This window comes from Argopecten irradians, chromosome 3 (genome assembly GCF_041381155.1).
Source record: "Argopecten irradians isolate NY chromosome 3, Ai_NY, whole genome shotgun sequence".
Lineage (NCBI taxonomy): Eukaryota > Metazoa > Mollusca > Bivalvia > Pectinida > Pectinidae > Argopecten > Argopecten irradians.
In genome coordinates this window covers 55481708-55504707 of record NC_091136.1, presented here as the reverse complement: position 1 = coordinate 55504707, position 23000 = coordinate 55481708, and the positions used below count along the sequence as shown (strand labels likewise).

Sequence of the window (23000 nt, the reverse complement as noted above, 5' to 3'; positions counted from 1 at the left end):
ATATATAACAGTTATAAACTTCAATTATCAAAATCCAAGATGGCTACCTGTCGGCCATCTGGTTGAAGGATCGGTCCAAAAATGCAATATGCACAACTAGACCCCTAGGGGAACCTGCACATGAAATTTGAGACAGATCCCTTCAGTACTTTCTGAGAAATAGCAGTAACAAACTCAAACTTTAACTATTAAAATCCAAGATGACACCCTGGCGGCCATCTTGTTGACTGATTGGTCCCAAAATGCAATATGCACATCTAGGGCCCTAAGGGAACCTAAATCTGAAATTTGAGGATCCCTTCAGAACTTTCTGAGAAATAGCAGTAACAAACTCAAACTTTTACAATCAAAATCCAAGATGGCTGCCAGGCGGCCATCTTGTTGACTGGTCGGTCCAAATGCAATATGCACAACTAGGACCCTAGTGGAACCTACATATGAAATTTGAGAAAGATCCCTTCAGCCCTTTCTGAGAAATAGCGGTAACAAACTTCAACTATCAAAATCCAAGATGGTGGCCTGTATGACGGAAGGACGGACGAACGACAGACCACGGACGAAAGGGGATTTGACTGAAAATAAACCTCCACATTGTGGCTTATTAGTTTATTGAAATCAATTGAAAAATATGTATTCTTTGAAACAAAACACAGTGCTAGCATTACAATACATTACTTACCCATCTCACTATCTCTAGCCATCACCTTCAACATTGTATCTATAATCACAATATCCAATGCAATCATCTCCTTGACAACAACATCCAAGTCACCAGCATGTTTGTACAGAAGGTCTGAACTCTCTGTTATACATCTTGTGCAGGCAATTACAAAACCTTTAAATATTTTACCAAGATCTTAGTTGTTGTAATAGGTATACATGGCGTTTCAACAAATGGATTAAATCATGTTTGGTTGATACACAAAAGATACAATTTAGGATTATAAAATATTATGAACTTCCAAAAACTCATTTTAATTTATCATCAGACATTTATCATTTTTTTGCTGTGCTATGAAATATAGATGATTCATTAAAAGTGCTTTAGAAATTGATATAAATGATGAAAAATTCAAGAAAAGCAAGAGTAACACTATTATTTAACTCTTTTAACACACCAGACACATGTATTACCATGTACAGACGATGTCTTGGAGGCCAACACAACATTGGTTTTGGAGGTTTCCATGGTTTCAACAATGAACGAGATGAGAGCTCTCAGAAATAACACAACTGTATCATCTCCTGCATGAGTGGTCAGGACAGAACAACAAGCTCCCTCCTTGGTAAGAGACATTTCAAAGGTCCATCTCTGTTCTACCACATATCTGTCAGAACAAAAACATATACAAGCATAAACCACAGTAATCATTCAATGTGAGATTTATGGTAGAAAATATATTCCTTCTGTATCTGTGTAACCAATGGCATCAACCTGGCAAGTACTTCTAGATCTTTGAAACATATCTTGACATCAAATATTTTGGTCGAAGCCAAGATATATTACCAGGGTAATTTGATATTGTTTAATTTTTTCCCCTTCCATTGTCATATTTAAAAATGATCATCTAGACATCTTACTTAGTGAAGATAATCTTTGTCAGTAACGCTCCACTCTGACTTTCTGAGGCTTTAGGACTGTTACAACAATTGAGAGCATGAGTCAGGAGGTGGCAAACTAGGTCCTCCGGTGTTGTACCAACCCACGAACAATCTGGCGACAACGGCCATGGGAAATACTTCATCAACAGACTAGCAGACATCTCCTGGATCTAGTTAAATACAGTATTGATACAATGAAATTTATAATCACACATGAAAAGAAATAATTACTACAGATTTCATAACTAAAATTTAAGTTGTCAATTAAAATTGTGAGAAATATCTCTTCTGAATTCAATGTTACCTGCATCATCTCTTTGTGATATAATGATCGTCTTAATTGCTAACTTATGTGTTCCTTTCCAAAAGTAATGAATGTCAGTGAAACTAACCATATTATTGAAGAACTGAATTTGAACTTATTCCAAAAATAGATACCACATCAGTTCTGTCATACAGTTAGAGGAGGAGACAGATACTGACAGGTGTTAACGATGATAATGACTGTATGATAATTATCTCATCAGCTCCATCACAGAGACAATGGAGGAGACAGATACTGACAGGTGTTAACGATGATAATGGCCATATGATAATTACCTCATCAGCTCCATCACAGAGAAAATGGAGGAGACAGATACTGACAGGTGTTAACGATGATAACTGCCGTATGATAATTACCTCATCAGCCCCATCACAGAGACAATGGAGGAGACAGATACTGACAGGTGTTAACGATGATAACGACCGTATGATAATTACCTTATCAGCTCCATCACAGAGACAATGGAGGAGACAGATACTGACAGGTGTTAACGATGATAATGGCCATATGATAAATACCTCATCAGCCCCGTCACAGAGACAATGGAAGACACAGATACTGACAGGTGTTAACGATGATAATGGCCATATGATAAATACCTCATCAGCTCCATCACAGAGACAATGGAAGAGACAGATACTAACAGGTGTTAACGATGATAATGGCCATATGATAAATACCTCATCAGCCCCATCACAGAGATAATGGAGGAGACAGATACTGACAGGTGTTCACGATGATAATGGCCATATGATAATTACCTCATCAGCTCCATCACAGAGACAATGGAGGAGACAGATACTGACAGGTGTTCACGATGATAATGGCCGTATGATAATTACATCATCAGCTCCATCACAGAGACAATGGAGGAGACAGATACTGACAGGTGTTAACGATGATAATGGCCGTATGATAAATACCTCATCAGCCCCGTCACAGAGACAATGGAGGAGACAGATACTGACAGGTGTTCACGATGATAACTGCCGTATGATAATTACCTCATCAGCCCCGTCACTTAGACAATGGAGGAGACAAACAGTGTTGGATGTGGAGAAGAAATCCCATAAGTCTTCATTCTTGGCATAGTTGACTAGAGTTAAGGCTGATTCTGAAATGGTTAAGTGTAGTAAAATAAAATACATGTATATGCCAGTAAACTGTATTTACAAATAAATTCACTGAAGTTACAGGAAAACATCAAGAGAAATTTCCAAACAAGATGCCCATGGGCCTTAACAGTCACCTGAGTTCTGATACGGACATGTATTAAAAACAAAAAAACATCTCATTTTGTAATTAACAATTGTATAAAGAAACGGGAAAAAATATCCGGACCGGGCAGCGCTTTCATTTTTGTTAAAAATGATGGATGTCAAATGTAAACATTACCTCTGTATCTTTGTCCTACGATCAAGTCTTTGGGGTTGACGGGCGTGAGACCCTCTGACAGAGCTAGGTCAGTTATAAACATATTCTCTTGTCTTTGTTCATTGAGAGTTTAATCATGTGTATTATAAAACATGCACCGCTAGTAACCCACGTGTTGACAGTCACACGTCACCACAAATACATTGTATCCATCGAACACAAGTGAAGTTGTTCCATCTATAGATAACGAAGGATCTAAGCGTAGATTATATAATCACATGGCTCCGAAGGATGTAATATCGTCAAGTGCATCGGTGTTTTGATAACTTCGGAAAACTCCAGTGTGTAAGCGTGCGTTAGCCTCGTCTCGCTGCACAATAACAGTCACCGAGTTCACACATGTGGCCGAGTACAAATACTTTATGTTATTACGCTATATATAAACTTTTAGCAAAATTGAATACCTATTTAAAGTTCTGATATGATTACATAAAATTATCTCTGAAATTTACTTTGTTTGTCATGTTTATTTTACACTAAAATATTGAACTTTTTTTCCGTCGCTGATGAATAATTCTATCTTACATGAAGAGTCATCATTCGCTGTTCAATTGAGTAAGCTCCTCCCACTTTTGACCGACTTTTATTGAATAATTACGTCACTTTCAAATGACGATTTTATTGCATAAAATATAAATAAAAATTTGTTTGAGTGTAAATATAGGGATTGGATTTCGTTTTTATGTTAACCATGCTTGTATGGAGCAATTCCTCTAAGAATATATTCAATATGGGGCGCTAACGCACCCCATAGAATATATTCTTAGAGGAATTGATCCATACAAGCATGGTTTACATAAAAACAAAATCCAATCCCTATATAGTTTGTTTCAATAAAATCCATCACCTGTATAACCTAATTCCATTCAATGTAATAGGTATTATCTGGAACACACTATAGTATTCATGTGACAGAGAGGGACTTCAAAATGGCTGCTCAAAGTAGTGATCAAACATGACATTGTTTACAAACGAGATGGTTCTTTGTTTTTAATACATGTCACGAAATAATACACCATAATTTCATGCGTATTGCCCATGGGCTATATGATATTTTACATAAACTAAGATGTCAAGTGCGGGCTATCTCCTATAGCTTTTTGTGTTTCAAAATGTTATTGAAGAAAGCAAGAAAATTAAAATTGATGTGGTGCGGGTAATACGAAGGAATGGGAACAACTGCAGTTGGATTATTTGATAATAGACCCTTACAAGAGGTAGGTCAACCTGACTTGATTTTCAAGAATAAAGTTTAGAAGGCCTCAGTAGGGATTCCGATGAGAGACTTCTATAAAACGTCCGAATATAAAAGAGTCTCAAGGAGGAATCTCAATAGAGATTACTCTGGGGGTCAGCCAGGACCTATATGGAATATGATGTTAAAATACTATCTCAGATTAATACTTCTAACCAAGTTTTACTCATTTCCATTTCAAATAATACTCATCAATGTGTTTTCCTTTATAAACTATTGTAAATTTGACCCCTCCCCAGGGGACAATCTGCAACCCAGGGCCCTGAAATTCACAATTTTGTTTAAGAGCCTTGAAACCTTTCAATCTTTGAAAAGTATTTGATTCTACCACATCTGCAAGTGGAGAAGATTTCTGAAATTTTAGCCATTTTGATCACTTTTGGCTCGTCCCACAGCCCCCTTGAGGATGGGGACCATATAATTCACAATTTTGATTGGCCTTATGCCTTAGAAGGTTTGTGCAAAAATTTCATTGAATTTGCTTCAGCAGTTTTGGAGATTAAAAAATGTAAATTGTTTACGGACACATGATGCAGGACAAAAGGCAATTAGAAAAGGTCGCTTGAGACTTCGTTTCAGATGACCTAAAAACACAGCTGAAGAAGAGAAATTACAGAGGACTTACCAGGTGTAAATGATTTCCTCTGTTTAGAGTCAGTCTGATACACTAAAGTATCATACACAATGGTTAAAAGATCGAGACAGGTCTTCCGCCGCTGGTAACAAGCCCCCGACATCAGGTTATCTATACAAAGCTCCTGTAGCCACTCCACAAAGGCCAGCCCTGAATTTTATATTAAATCTTTAACAGTGCAGTTTATTTTTAACCTTAACACAGTTTGTAAATAAAATAACATATTAATTTAATAGGTGATTATAAGCTATACAGCATCTTTCGTGAGATATTTTGTTAAACCATTATCACCTGGATAAGAAAAGCACATTTGATTACTTGACCATTCTAGTACCTAGAGCCCTTACCTAATGAAATATTCTTCTTAGCTTTCAGTTCTGCCAGACAGCTGTCCCGTATCCTAGCCAGTAGCTTCTTCATACTAGCTCCCAGGTGTTGTCTAAAAGGGGCGGAGTCAATCTTGAGATTGTACGGTAAGATTTCCATCAGTAATTTACAGTCTCTCTCTGATAGGCATTCTATAACAACCAAGGAAATTCTACATGTAGCAGGTTTTAGTTGTAAATAATGATATGGTCACCCTATAGCTTCGATATGGGGGGAAATCCTCTTTAACTCAGATGGTAAAGCAGCTGATCAGTAAGTCCAAGGTCGCAGGTTCAATCCTGGCTAGCGGAATATTACACTTGATTTGTTACATAGATATTGTAATACATATTATTTTCATTAAAAAAAATCTAAAAAATCAAAAATTCAATGTATGTAACGAATGGTGATTGTATGTATTAAAACAACAAAATTCAAAAGGAAAAAGCTTGATGAGAAAAAGGATAGGGTGAAAGAATGGAATGGAATAGACCTGCACCTACCAGCCTTTCGTAGTGAGTTACAGATTAGACTGATGGCCTCAGCCCGAGTTTCTTCACAACTACTGTACAGAGCTTCTCTCAACAACAATGAGTCCTATAACATTATATAAAACTAATTGAGACAACATTGATTTATTTATATATCAAAAGCTCATCTACAAGATCATATAATACAAATAGGGACAATTCATTGACTTACTCATACATTACACCTGGATATATGCTTTTGATGATGCATCTATACTGTAAGTTTCATCAAATTGTCTTCAACAATTTAAAATATATGGTTTAAGAAACATTTTTAAATGAATCAGCTTCAAAAAAATAACTATGAGCATCATTAATACATCACATCATAAATTAATTGATGGGGAACCAGTACCAATACAAATGCCTCCCTCTATTTAACCAGGAGATTTTATTAATTTTTTAAATTGCATTTCTGACATCAACTATCAAAGGTTTTATTTTGAGGTAATTTGAAAATATACATATCCAGTACCTCAGCTTCTTTGCCTGTATTATTTCTGATGACCTTTGACACCACCACCCAGGCATGAAGGACCTGTTGCCGTGGGAGACCAGAATTCTCTGTATACAACACACGTGACAAGTGTTCCTGGAGAAAATCTCCAACAGGTGGCAGCACCTTCAGGGTGGACTGTACCCAGTAGTGGTTTGTATTGCTTTGTAGTAATCTGAAATATAGGATTTTTTTCAAATTTGTTTTCATTCTTAAATTCTAAAACTAGCAGGTCGCATGTTTGAAAGTTTACCCTTAATGGTACATTTGTATAACTATTTCTCTCGTCAGCATAATTACAGTAATTTAATTTGATAATTAAATCCTAATCAGAATAAAATTTTAGCTTCAAAATGACATGAAAATGGACTTTGCTAAAATGTTGTTACATATCATACTACCATCCAAGTCTGAAATACAAACAGAATCAATGTAACATACATACATGTTGTTACTTATCAGACTACCATCCTAGTTTGACATACAAACAGAATCGATGTAACATACATACATGTTGTTACTTATCAGACTACCATCCTAGTGTGACATACAAACAGAATCAATGTAACATACATACATGTTGTTACTTATCAGACTACCATCCTAGTGTGACATACAAAAAGAATCAATGTAACATACATACATGTTCTTACTTATCAGACTACCATCCTAGTGTGACATACAAACAGAATCAATGTAACATACATACATGTTGTTACTTATCAGACTACCATCCTAGTGTGACATACAAAAAGAAACAATGTAACATACATACATGTTGTTACTTATCAGACTACTACCATCCTAGTGTGACATACAAACAGAATTGATGTAACATACATACATGTTGTTACTAATCAGACTACCATCCTAGTGTGACATACAAACAGAATCAATGTAACATACATACATGTTGTTACTTATCAGACTACCATCCTAGTGTGACATACAAAAAGAAATAATGTAACATACATACATGTTGTTACTTATCAGACTACCATCCTAGTGTGACATACAAACAGAATCAATGTAACATACATACATGTAGTTACTTATCAGACTACCATCCTAGTGTGACATACAAACAGAATCAATGTAACATACATACATGTTGTTACTTATCAGACTACCATCCTAGTGTGACATACAAACAGAATCAATGTAACATACATACATGTTGTTACTTATCAGACTACCATCCTAGTGTGACATACAAACAGAATTGATGTAACATACATACATGTTGTTACTTATCAGACTACCATCCTAGTGTGACATACAAACAGAATTGATGTAACATACATACATGTTGTTACTTATCAGACTACCATCCTAGTGTGACATACAAAAAGAAACAATGTAACATACATACATGTTGTTACTTATCAGACTACCATCCTAGTGTGACATACAAAAAGAAATCAATGTAACATACATACATGTTGTTACTTATCAGACTACCATCCTAGTGTGACATACAAACAGAATCAATGTAACATACATACATGTTGTTACTTATCAGACTACCATCCTAGTGTGACATACAAACAGAATCAATGTAACATACATACATGTTGTTACTTATCAGACTACCATCCTAGTGTGACATACAAACAGAATCAATGTAACATACATACATGTTGTTACTTATCAGACTACCATCCTAGTGTGACATACAAACAGAATCAATGTAACATACATACATGTTGTTACTAAAAGTAGTGGTTTGTATTGCTTTGTAGTAATCTGAAATATAGGATTTTTTTCAAATTTGTTTTCATTCTTAAATTCTAAAACTAGCAGGTCGCATGTTTGAAAGTTTACCCTTAATGGTACATTTGTATAACTATTTCTCTCGTCAGCATAATTACAGTAATTTAATTTGATAATTAAATCCTAATCAGAATAAAATTTTAGCTTCAAAATGACATGAAAATGGACTTTGCTAAAATGTTGTTACATATCATACTACCATCCAAGTCTGAAATACAAACAGAATCAATGTAACATACATACATGTTGTTACTTATCAGACTACCATCCTAGTGTGACATACAAACAGAATCAATGTAACATACATACATGTTGTTACTTATCAGACTACCATCCTAGTGTGACATACAAACAGAATCAATGTAACATACATACATGTTGTTATTATCAGACTACCATCCTAGTGTGACATACAAAAAGAATCAATGTAAATACATACATGTTGTTCTTATCAGACTACCATCCTAGTGTGACATACAAACAGAATCAATGTAACATACATACATGTTGTTACTTATCAGACTACCATCCTAGTGTGACATACAAACAGAATCAATGTAACATACATACATGTTGTTACTTATCAGACTACCATCCTAGTGTGACATACAAAAGAACAATGTAACATACATACATGTTGTTACTTATCAGACTACCATCCTAGTGTGACATACAAACAGAATCAATGTAACATACATACATGTTGTTACTTATCAGACTACCATCCTAGTGTGACATACAAAAAGAATCAATGTAACATACATACATGTTGTTACTTATCAGACTACCATCCTAGTGTGACATACAAACAGAATCAATGTAACATACATACATGTTGTTACTTATCAGACTACCTTCCTAGTGTGACATACAAACAGAATCAATGTAACATACATACATGTTGTTACTTATCAGACTACCATCCTAGTGTGACATACAAAAAGAATCAATGTAACATACATACATGTTGTTACTTATCAGACTACCATCCTAGTGTGACATACAAAAAGAATCAATGTAACATACATACATGTTCTTACTTATCAGACTACCATCCTAGTGTGACATACAAACAGAATCAATGTAACATACATACATGTTGTTACTTATCAGACTACCATCCTAGTGTGACATACAAAAAGAATCAATGTAACATACATACATGTTGTTACTTATCAGACTACCATCCTAGTGTGACATACAAACAGAATCAATGTAACATACATACATGTTGTTACTTATCAGACTACCATCCTAGTGTGACATACAAACAGAATCAATGTAACATACATACATGTTGTTACTTATCAGACTACCATCCTAGTGTGACATACAAAAAGAAACAATGTAACATACATACATGTTTGTTACTTATCAGACTACCATCCTAGTGTGACATACAAAAAGAAACAATGTAACATACATACATGTTGTTACTTATCAGACTACCATCCTAGTGTGACATACAAACAGAATCAATGTAACATACATACATGTTGTTACTTATCAGACTACCATCCTAGTGTGACATACAAACAGAATCAATGTAACATACATACATGTTGTTACTTATCAGACTACCATCCTAGTGTGACATACAAACAGAATCAATGTAACATACATACATGTTGTTACTTATCAGACTACCATCCTAGTGTGACATACAAAAAGAATCAATGTAACATACATACATGTTGTTACTTATCAGACTACCATCCTAGTGTGACATACAAACAGAATCAATGTAACATACATACATGTTGTTACTTATCAGACTACCATCCTAGTGTGACATACAAACAGAATCAATGTAACATACATACATGTTGTTACTTATCAGACTACCATCCTAGTGTGACATACAAAAAGAAACAATGTAACATACATACATGTTGTTACTTATCAGACTACCATCCTAGTGTGACATACAAACAGAATTGATGTAACATACATACATGTTGTTACTTATCAGACTACCATCCTAGTGTGACATACAAACAGAATCAATGTAACATACATACATGTTGTTACTTATCAGACTACCATCCTAGTGTGACATACAAAAAGAAACAATGTAACATACATACATGTTGTTACTTATCAGACTACCATCCTAGTGTGACATACAAAAAGAAACAATGTAACATACATACATGTTGTTACTTATCAGACTACCATCCTAGTGTGACATACAAACAGAATCAATGTAAAATACATACATGTTGTTACTTATCAGACTACCATCCTAGTGTGACATACAAACAGAATCAATGTTACATACATACATGTTGTTACTTATCAGACTACCATCCTAGTGTGACATACAAACAGAATCAATGTAACATACATACATGTTGTTACTTATCAGACTACCATCCTAGTGTGACATACAAATAGAATCAATGTAAAATACATACATGTTGTTACTTATCAGACTACCATCCTAGTGTGACATACAAACAGAATCAATGTAACATACATACATGTTGTTACTTATCAGACTACCTTCCTAGTGTGACATACAAACAGAATCAATGTAACATACATACATGTAGTTACTTATCAGACTACCATCCTAGTGTGACATACAAAAAGAAACAATGTAACATACATACATGTAGTTACTTATCAGACTACCTTCCTAGTGTGACATACAAACAGAATCAATGTAACATACATACATGTTGTTACTTATCAGACTACCATCCTAGTGTGACATACAAAAAGAAACAATGTAACATACATACATGTTGTTACTTATCAGACTACCATCCTAGTGTGACATACAAAAAGAAACAATGTAACATACATACATGTTGTTACTTATCAGACTACCATCCTAGTGTGACATACAAACAGAATCAATGTAACATACATACATGTTGTTACTTATCAGACTACCATCTCTAGTGTGACATACAAACAGAATCAATGTAACATACATACATGTTGTTACTTATCAGACTACCATCCTAGTGTGACATACAAAAAGAATCAATGTAACATACATACATGTTGTTACTTATCAGACTACCATCCTAGTGTGACATACAAACAGAATCAATGTAACATACATACATGTAGTTACTTATCAGACTACCATCCTAGTGTGACATACAAAAAGAAACAATGTAACATACATACATGTTGTTACTTATCAGACTACCATCCTAGTGTGACATACAAACAGAATCAATGTAACATACATACATGTTGTTACTTATCAGACTACCATCCTAGTGTGACATACAAAAAGAATCAATGTAACATACATACATGTTGTTACTTATCAGACTACCATCCTAGTGTGACATACAAACAGAATCAATGTAACATACATACATGTTGTTACTTATCAGACTACCATCCTAGTGTGACATACAAACAGAATCAATGTAACATACATACATGTTGTTACTTATCAGACTACCATCCTAGTGTGACATACAAAAAGAAACAATGTAACATACATACATGTTGTTACTTATCAGACTACCATCCTAGTGTGACATACAAAAAGAAACAATGTAACATACATACATGTTGTTACTTATCAGACTACCATCCTAGTGTGACATACAAACAGAATCAATGTAAAATACATACATGTTGTTACTTATCAGACTACCATCCTAGTGTGACATACAAACAGAATCAATGTTACATACATACATGTTGTTACTTATCAGACTACCATCCTAGTGTGACATACAAACAGAATCAATGTAACATACATACATGTTGTTACTTATCAGACTACCATCCTAGTGTGACATACAAATAGAATCAATGTAAAATACATACATGTTGTTACTTATCAGACTACCATCCTAGTGTGACATACAAACAGAATCAATGTAACATACATACATGTTGTTACTTATCAGACTACCATCCTAGTGTGACATACAAACAGAATCAATGTAACATACATACATGTTGTTACTTATCAGACTACCATCCTAGTGTGACATACAAATAGAATCAATGTAACATACATACATGTTGTTACTTATCAGACTACCATCCTAGTGTGACATACAAACAGATTCAATGTAACATACATACATGTTGTTACTTATCAGACTACCATCCTAGTGTGACATACAAATAGATTCAATGTAACATACATACATGTTGTTACTTATCAGACTACCATCCTAGTGTGACATACAAACAAACAGAATCAATGTAACATACATACATGTTGTTACTTATCAGACTACCATCCTAGTGTGACATACAAACAGAATCAATGTAACATACATACATGTTGTTACTTATCAGACTACCATCCTAGTGTGACATACAAACAGAATCAATGTAACATACATACATGTTGTTACTTATCAGACTACCATCCTAGTGTGACATACAAACAGAATCAATGTAACATACATACATGTTGTTGCTTATCAGACTACCATCCTAGTGTGACATACAAACAGAATCAATGTAACATACATACATGTTGTTACTTATCAGACTACCATCCTAGTGTGACATACAAATAGAATCAATGTAACATACATACATGTTGTTACTTATCAGACTACCATCCTAGTGTGACATACAAACAGAATCAATGTAACATACATACATGTTGTTACTTATCAGACTACCATCCTAGTGTGACATACAAACAGAATCAATGTAACATACATACATGTTGTTACTTATCAGACTACCATCCTAGTGTGTACATACAAACAGAATCAATGTAACATACATACATGTTGTTACTTATCAGACTACCATCCTAGTGTGACATACAAATAGAATCAATGTAACATACATACATGTTGTTGCTTATCAGACTACCATCCTAGTGTGACATACAAACAGAATCAATGTAACATACATACATGTTGTTACTTATCAGACTGCCATCCTAGTGTGACATACAAATAGAATCAATGTAACATACATACATGTTGTTACTTATCAGACTACCATCCTAGTGTGACATACAAACAGAATCAATGTAACATACATACATGTTGTTACTTATCAGACTACCATCCTAGTGTGACATACAAACAGAATCAATGTAACATACATACATGTTGTTACTTATCAGACTACCATCCTAGTGTGACATACAAACAGAATCAATGTAACATACATACATACATGTTGTTACTTATCAGACCCTGCATCACACACTCCAGCCAGGTCGTGCTCCAAACACCAGTAACATCTTCACTATTCCTTTTCCTGAAAAAGACAGGATTAAAATATGTGTCACAAATAGGTGTCCTACAAGACATACAAATTCCAAGAATTTTACTTTAAGTGACTCTATCCTTCCAGAGCCCTGATTGAAATCAAACTATCTCTTACTTTAAGTGACTCTACCCTTCCAGAGCCTTGATTGAAATCAAACTATCTCTTCAAAAATCCATAGTTCTACCATAATTCTGAAGGTTCCTGTATATGATATCACTTTGTCTAAATGATGTACCTGTACCCAATTTGTACATCTATATCTACATCTACCAAATAATCGACCTACTTCATCATATTGAAGATCATGTCGATATTGTTGAAGGTGTGGCTATGAACAGGGGAAGAGAAGAAAATAATTAAATTAGAGATGAGAGACGAGTTTTGAAGGAGTCAAGCGACTTTGAGATTACAAGATCTTGCGGAAGAGAGTTCCAGTCTTGAATAGTGCGGGGAAAGAAGGAGTGTTTGCGAGAATCAGTTCTACAGTAATGGATTTGGTATGCAAGTGTATGGGAGTGTCTGGTAGGGCGTAACTGTGAGGTCAAGTATTGGTCTTTTTTAATAGCTACTATGCCATGAGTGATTTTGAAAAGCATAGTAAGCCGTGCATTTTTTCTTCTAACCCCAAAGCTAGGCCACTCTAGGTGTTCAAGCATGTCACTAACGCTTGAGGTGTTATGGAATCTGTTAGTGACATATCGAGCAGCTCTGCATTGGACCATTTCTAGCTTATTAATGTCTCCCTTCTGGTATGGGTCCCACACTGTGCAGGCATATTCAAGTGTGGGAAGTACTAAAGATTTGTATATGCTTGTTCTTTAATCTTTTTTTAATTAATTTTGAGGTTTCGCCTAATAAAGCCAAGGGTCTTATTGGCTGTGCAGGTGATGTTGCTGATGTGGGAGTCCCATTTGAAGTCGTGTTGGATTGTTACGCCAAGATATTTTGCCTTATCAGTGTGTTCCAAACAGTGACCATGAAGATAATAATTATGTTTGATTGAAGGTTTAGTCTTGGTAATCGAAAGAACATTACATTTCTGGGGGTGGAATTCCATTTTCCACCTTTTTTCCCAGTCAGCTAGTTTATCTAGATCATTTTGGAGTGTTTCTGAATCTTTTTTCCATGTAATAGTTATGTAAGAGATAGTGTCATCGGCGAACAATCTAACTGAAGATGAGAGGTTAAGTGGCATATCATTGATGTAATATAAGAATAAGCTTGGGCCGAGAACAGAGCCCTGGGGGACCCCAGACTCTACAAGGAGTGGTGGGGAAAGTTCGCCATCAAGGATGACAGATGAGGATAAGTATTCTGGCTAAGAAAGTACATGTATATGTGATTAGCTGATGTGTACAAGGAAGTATTAGTTTACCTGTAACTGTATATGTATTTACCTAATTTGTTGGAGAAAGGATTTGTAAACATCAGCTGCACATGGTGCTAAGTAATTAGTTGACATACATCTCCTGAGATGCTGTTGGATTTCAGGGCATCGTGTGAATATCTGTAAAGATGATGATTAATTGTTAGCCTTTTCATACTTGACATCTAAAGCAATAGATTTTATCAAATGTAAGAAAAAAATCAGTTTGATGTAAAAAATTAATATTGGTTGTATGGTTGTATGCGTATTTAAAGCAACTTTCATTAAACTGTAATTAAAACAATCTTGTGATGAATTAAGAAAGATTAAATATTCATTTTCTGAAATAACATAATTTCCAATACTGCATCCGCTAGATAGCTGACAAATGAACTGACAAGGATCTAGACAAGACACTCACCTTTTCCTGGTCCATGTAGGACAGAAGAACAGCCAGGATTCTGTACTTGCCCTTCACATACCATGGTGTAGTTTCTAATTTTGACAGAGCTTTCCCCGCTAAATCATTGTCAATATCATTCAGACTTATTTTGTGTTTAGCTGCTATGGTATTCCAACATTCCAACAGAAGTCTAAATATCTCCCCTACTAGTTCAGCCACATCATCTACCGGACTGTCCCAATTTAAATACACCAAATTCAGAGTATGGGAAAAAATGTCACATCTTCCAATATCTTCAAAATGGAACAGTTCACCTAGTGCCAAACACATGGACAATTTCTTGAACCATGATAACAATAAATTAAATGAATGAAAGTGTAAATTGATTGGTCCAGAACAGTATCCAATTATCACTGGGAAGAGGTCAGTGATAAATAGATTTGATTGGTTGTTTCCATGGTAACACAAAAGTTCAGTAGAACTACAAGCCACAATGCCTTTAACCAGACAGACAGCCCCAAGTGATCTCGTCTGGAGGCCATGAAGATCATTATCCAGACAAATATTTCTAAAATGCCTTAGATTTTCCATGGAAAACTCCAAATCTGTTAACAAAAATGTTCATAGCATGAGCATATCTTATAAAGGTTATTCAAACATATTCTATATCTGTATACTTTTTATTTTATGAACAGTGTCAGTGAAATATACTGTAATATATTCTCCGCTTCAAGAAAATTGTAAATGTTTGATGAAAATGAATATTGCTATTATTCTTATTGACAGAAAATGTATTGGCATGAAGGGCCATGACACCACACAATCAACTAGCTAGAAATGCCTGCTCCTGCATGCCTCCAAATGAAATCAGAAAGAGTTACAAGGAACAAGGCAGGATAGACACAAGTAACATGTCCCATCCTCCTGACCCCATTTCATAGATTGAAATGTCTATTTGTCATTAACCTTCAGAATTTTTGGATAGATTCACAGTTAATTGTGCCCTGTATTTCAGACTGAAGTAAGTGTACCTGGGTTATGTAGACACATGAATGTTGACCAGAAAGCCGACACAGAGATTGCATGTGAGGTGGCTGTGGACAATACATAGGAAAATGTTGTACCAGCCAGCAAAACACAATCTGTGGCAAAACCCTACAAAGGAAAAGTTACACAAACAAACAGTGAAATATCATTGAAGGAGAAAGATGAACAAGATGTATGATTGCAAACTTATACTTTTAAAAAAGTTATTTCTATGATAACATTACTGCAAAAATAATATTGGATATTTCATCTTGACCTTATTCATTAAATTGCAATATACTACAATGAAGTCAACAAAATCTTAATCCGTAATTAGCAAACTAATTCGAATAATCAAACTTACGTCAGAATTGTCCAGAATTTTGTATATAACCGACATTATTGATTCCAAAGTCTGGAGACAACTGTCTTTTGATTGGTCACTGTTTGTAATGGTCATTCCTAAAGAGGAAGACTGAAACAACTGCAGCATAATCTGTGTGAACAAACAATAAATCCATATTTTAGTGTTAAACCTAAATAACAACTCAATCAAAGCTTACATAGATATTTTGCTAACCAATAATAAAAAAAAAATAACATTAATGCACAGAAATGCTATTAGACATGATAACTAATGAGTTAAACTGCCAAACCTTGACAAGGGCGTAGAGATTTCTGGCCTCCTTTGTAGTGAGGTCCGATGGTGACTTGTTATTCAGTGTAAGTAAAGATCCTTCTATCCAGACAAGGAATGAGTCAAGGTTCTCCATCACTACATCTCTCACCACAGCATTATGTTCAAGTAAGTTGGAAACTGTTAAAAATCAAACACATACCGGCAACAAGTTTCTAAAATGACGAAAAACTAGGAAAGAATCAATTTCAAGTCCAGTGTTGATGTCATAACTACCACTTTATGATGTCATATCAAATTAAATCAGTGATGTCACAAGATTGTCTTAGAAAAATGTACCTTTTCAAGCAAAAAATTGGTCTCATTTCTTATATCGAAATAAATAACAAACAGCTGATAAACTGGTTACAGTAAATTTTGATTCTCCTTATTATTATTTACCTGCTGTTAAACTGGTCACGTCTGGATTCTCCTTAGTGGTCACTATGGTCACCAAAGTGGACAATTCAGTATAAATATAGTCTTTCTGTACTACTCTCCATGGCTGTAACAACTGGACAATATGCATATAATTAATCATTCTTATCCTAATAAATTGTAACAGTAAAAGATATAGTGACAATAAATAGAAAGAACACAATTTTTTATTCCCTTAAACTCTTGCAATGAAATCAAATGTGTTTGAATTACAACAATTGACATATTTTACATATTGCACTACTTACTTTGGTCACCATGTGGCTAACCGTCTCTATTTGTTTTTAAGGTAGTTACAGTGTAACTTTGGTCACCATGTGGCTAACCGTCTCTATTTGTTTTTAAGGTAGTTACAGTGCAACTTTGGTCACCATGTGGCTAACCGTCTCTATTTGTTTTTAAGGTAGTTACAGTGTAACTTTGGTCACCATGTGGCTAACCGTCTCTATTTGTTTTTAAGGTAGCTACAGTGCAACTTTGGTCACCATGTGGCTAACCGTCTCTATTTGTTTTTAAGGTAGCTACAGTGCAACTTTGGTCACCATGTGGCTAACGGTCTCTATTTGTTTTTAAGGTAGCTACGGTGTAACTAAACCAGATGTCACCAGGATCAGCATAGGATTCATGATGAAACATTAATTACTATAGATCAAGAAGGAAATGTCATATAATTACAGCAGAATACACAGGGATCTTGATTAGACAAGTTACACTATATATATAGCTACATGATTAGACAACAGTCGGTTTGGACAAGTTACACTATATATATAGCTACATGATTAGACAACAGTCGGTTTGGACAAGTTACACTATATATATAGCTACATGATTAGACAACAGTCGGTTTGGACAAGGTACACTATATATAGCTACATGATTAGACAAGGGTCGGTTTGGACAAGGTACACTATATATAGCTACATAATTAGACAACGGTCAGTTTGGACAAGGTACACTATATATATAGCTACATGATTAGACAACGGTCGGTTTGGACAAGGTACACTATATATAGCTACATGATTAGACAAGGGTCTGTTTGGACAAGATACACTATATATAGCTACATGATTAGACAAGGGTCAGTTTTGACAAGTTATACTATATATAGCTACACAATCTCACTGAAGACACTTGCTATTCACAATGTGATTACAAATACAATTAGAGTACAAAAAGAGCTAACATATTACTGGGTATAAAACATCAAAGATTGACCATGATAATATATATATTTCCAATATGTTCATATGAATAAATGACAACTCAAATAAGTTCTAACTGTTCTTAAACATGTTCCTACATACACACTAATAATGTATTTATCTCATTGTACCTTTTCCACAGATCTGGCAAGCTTTAAAGAGTCTATACAGCTATAGTAACACTGTAGAACTTGTTTGAGGAACTGCTGGGCAGTCGTTTGTACAATATCTTTCAGGTGACCCTTTTGATCAGCATCCTGCAGGATTTTGTGGATTACATCTAACCTCTTCAGCAATCGATGAATGTCATGTGATCTAGAAGGTCCAATAAGATGTTCATATACCAGGTATTCAACATAAGGCCATAGCAAAAATGGCTATATTCAAACTTGCTGAGTTATTGGATAAGCATTTTTTTCTTCAGATGATGGATTTTGAGATCATTTTTCAATTTTCTTAAGGAAATTAAATTTTGAATTTTGAAGATATGAGATTTTCACAAATATACAAATACAGGTTCTTTATTTCTAAAATTTTGTATCGGATAACATGTATAATAAGAACACTTGCAGTGCATCAAATGGTATTCATTATTCATTTTTTCAACTCACCAGTAAAATTAAAATGAATAGAATCAACATAAATTAACATGTACATTAACTGACATAATTATTTATATTTCACTTGCTTTTAACTATAACATCAGATACCTGTATCCCAACAAATCTTCAAATATCTGTTTGTCCTGAATCTTCAGATCATCAAGAATAGATTCCATTGTCATTCAATACACCTGTACTGGTTTAACGAACAGAGGTGCTTCGGAGTACAGCTTCCATTTATCTTGTGGTTGTTATATACATTGTATATTTACTGGAATTGAAAGAAACAAATTGAAAAGCTATCAATATGTAATATATCTAAAAAAAAAAAGAGTTGTCTTTCTTTGTGCACCCGATATAATTTACATATACCTAGCTAGCTAGGGATTGGGATTGTTTCACTTATGATTCCTTGATTACGATATTCCAGGGGTTACTATCACTGTCGTTATATCTACCTCTGGACTATGTCATAGCAAAACTGAAGGCTTTTTTGTGGTAATACAGGTAGTTTGGTCCTTTACTTTTAATGTACATCAAAAGAATCAAATAACAGTACACTGTTTGGCTTTGAACCCGGATGATCACTCTCTGTAATCTTCAAAAGGAAGTCTACGTAAATATAAGCCTGTAATTACCTGGGTTGTCAGTTTTATTCTCCTGAAATGCTTTCAATTTCTCTATGACATAAAGCTTAAGTCCAGGGATGGAAATAAAGGCAGTGATTACTGGAGTATGAGGATGCATGATTGGGAAACTGGCTTAAAAATTTAATATTTTAGGAAGTACAATTACAATATTGAAAGTGGTTTAAAATGCTTAGATAAGTAACAATGTAAATTATGCTTGATCAAAATATATGTATCCTGTTCAAGGAAAAAATACCTAACACCACTGTGTGGCCACCTTATCACTGTTCTTAATTAAATTAGAGCACAACTAGCAGGGATAGACAGGATCATGTTCCCAAATCTGGATTCCTCTTAAAAATGAAGATCATCAAAGGACAACTCAAAAATTCTTTGTCCATTGTTCTTGTGACATCATAGGTCATAGGAGACACTAAAATGGCAGGGGTCTTCAAAAAACAAAATTCCTCTAAAAACTAGTATCATCATGAAACTCAACTTTATCTCTGACATAATTACCATAATACATTTGTAATTAACTGATTCAAAACATCATAACAAAATCTGACAAGGTATTCATGAGATGAAAAGAAATTCTAAATTACTGTTTTACTAAAAGAAATTATGAAGATTAATTTACATATGAAACTAGATAAACAAATGAAAATTAGGAGTCAATAAACTGGGTTTTCCCAACCTCAATATCCCAGGGGTTACAATCACTTGTAATATCCACCCCTGGATTATTTCATATCAAAATTGAAGGTTCTATTTGTGATCACAAAGGAGAAGTCAGTTTTGTCCTTTGATATACTTTAAAATAATTGAATAACAGTATACTGTGGTTGACTGTACATGTGTGGTTTTGAAGTTGCTTATCGCCACATGCACTTTCTCTTCAAAATGTTATCTCCAAAAAAGTATGTACAGGTCTATAGGGTAACCTCGTGAATTTTCCCTGTGTAGAATGTCTACATTTAAATAAATAATAAACTTTTTTTTTGTAATTGTTTTATTTTTTCCAACAGCAGTAATATATACAGATAAAAACAGTTTCATTAATTATTTTTAAATTACATAGCTTATCATAATGATATTCCTTCTAATCATGCACATTATTTCTTATCATCATTATCATTCTCACCAGATTTTCATTCACATTCAAAAGTTCATCCTCATCAGTCACAATTGATCCTCATCAACACACTCAAAATTATCATTCTCATAAGTCATAGCCATTCATCATCACTTTCACCAATCAAATCCTTTCATCATTTACATTTACTCATATTTTTTACAGTAATTCATCATTTTCATCACTCATCCTCATCATCATGGCCACCCATCATCAATGCTGTAATCATTCATCATCATCCTCATCATCTTTATTATCATCTCATTATCATTATCATTCATCATCCTTATCATTCATAATCCTAATCATTCATATCATCATTATCATTCATCAGCATCATCATATATAACTCATCCTCATTTTCATAATCACTCATCATTATCATAAGTCCTTTCAAATCTTCCTTAGTAATATTAATGATCATAATTAATTAATAAACATAACTGAGCTGTTGGTATAAATAAACACAGCATTCATACCACTTACACCACATACACGCACCTACTCGCACATACATATATTCTATTTTTCTCACAAACAAGGAAAGTCCTCACTTACATATTCATCTTTACACACATATATACATACACATTAGAAGAAACAAGAAAAGGAAAAAGAGAAATAAAGTAGTAAACAATAGATTGAGAGAGAAAGGAAGAGAACAGAGATAAAAGAGAAAGAGACTGGGCTAGAGACCAAAAAAAATAATAAACTTGATTTGATCGTTGCTAGAAAAATCACAAAACAAAACCCCCCCCCCCCCCCCATGATTTTCCATACAAAAATAAGTGATGATTTGAAATTGCAAGGGATTTATCCAAGTCAAAACTTGATGTGCAATATTTATTATCGACCTTAATCCAATAATATTAGATGTTCGTCGATGAGAAACTTGTTATCGTCAACCATTACACATGTATACGACAGCTGTACGATGTTATCGTACCCATCTCTTACTCCCATAACACGAGAGTCGACTGGTCAGCCGTTTTTTTATCAGACGTTATTTTGCTGACTGTCGACACGACGTAATGTTCCAAAAGTGTCTCGTCGTGCTATACCTCTAACATTGTTAGACTTAGAGTATATCAGATTACGTTGGTTCATTATCGACCATAGACTCTCTGTGATCCTTAAGCATTCAGTGAATTGTAATCAATTGTATGTCCAGCCTTTTTATATATGTGTGTGTTAAATAATTGTACATTTCATTCAAATATCAGCAGATCAAGCAATTTACCGACAGGTGCGAGGTGTCTCTTATGTACATGTGTTCCCTCCATGCTTCGAATACCGGAAGTAAGAGAGTGTTACTCTATAAACGAATATTTTACAAATAAGTAAACGTTGCATTTGAAGTTATTTAGTCACAGAAATATACAGATATAATACTTATTATTTATGATTTTTATTCTTTGTACTGAAAATATAGTTCTGTCATTGTTTCGCGAAATATTATAACCATTATAAGCTAGTGGGTTCGAGATTATGTTTGGTTAGAAAACGAGGCTCATCGGACTGTACGAAGCGAAAATCTACAAAGAAGTTCGGAATGTGAAGAATTTGGGTGCGATGTGACTATTACGTGCAGTTTTATTACAATGTTGGATCGCTATGCATTTCTGCAAGTATCTTGGACCTAAATTTCGACAGGTAACTTACTGAAATATGTCGTGTTTTAGTTTTATCTTAATTTTGGTAAGGGGGTGTCGGGGCTTTCTTTCCCCCGGTTTGATTGCTCCAGTCTACTTTGACGGTTGAGTGAACACACTGTTTCAAGGAGTATACCTTGATGTAGGTTGTATGCCATGTGGTCCACTCTACCTCATCTGTTTCAGCAACATGTAATCCTGCATGTGGAATCACCTGTTGA

At 34.4% G+C, this 23000-nt stretch overlaps 1 protein-coding gene across 2 annotated transcripts in view; it reads right to left on the bottom strand.

The window, feature by feature from the left end:
- LOC138319132 (tRNA (32-2'-O)-methyltransferase regulator THADA-like) overlaps positions 1-22437 on the bottom strand; it is a 51310-nt gene extending 28873 nt beyond the window's left edge. For both annotated transcript variants that reach the window (XM_069262065.1, XM_069262066.1), the window contains exons 1-18: positions 22368-22437; positions 19472-19634; positions 18893-19076; positions 17518-17629; positions 17096-17256; positions 16804-16935; positions 16445-16568; positions 15432-16018; positions 15042-15151; positions 13549-13632; positions 6622-6817; positions 6120-6213; positions 5598-5768; positions 5242-5400; positions 2932-3041; positions 1582-1772; positions 1135-1328; positions 680-835 (exon numbers count right to left, since the gene is read on the bottom strand). In XM_069262065.1, coding sequence (XP_069118166.1) covers positions 680-835; positions 1135-1328; positions 1582-1772; positions 2932-3041; positions 5242-5400; positions 5598-5768; positions 6120-6213; positions 6622-6817; positions 13549-13632; positions 15042-15151; positions 15432-16018; positions 16445-16568; positions 16804-16935; positions 17096-17256; positions 17518-17629; positions 18893-19076; positions 19472-19545 — 2839 coding nt within the window. In that variant the 5' untranslated portion in view covers positions 19546-19634; positions 22368-22437. The remainder of the gene's footprint in view (positions 1-679; positions 836-1134; positions 1329-1581; positions 1773-2931; positions 3042-5241; positions 5401-5597; positions 5769-6119; positions 6214-6621; positions 6818-13548; positions 13633-15041; positions 15152-15431; positions 16019-16444; positions 16569-16803; positions 16936-17095; positions 17257-17517; positions 17630-18892; positions 19077-19471; positions 19635-22367) is intronic.
- Between the last annotated feature and the right edge of the window lie 563 nt (positions 22438-23000).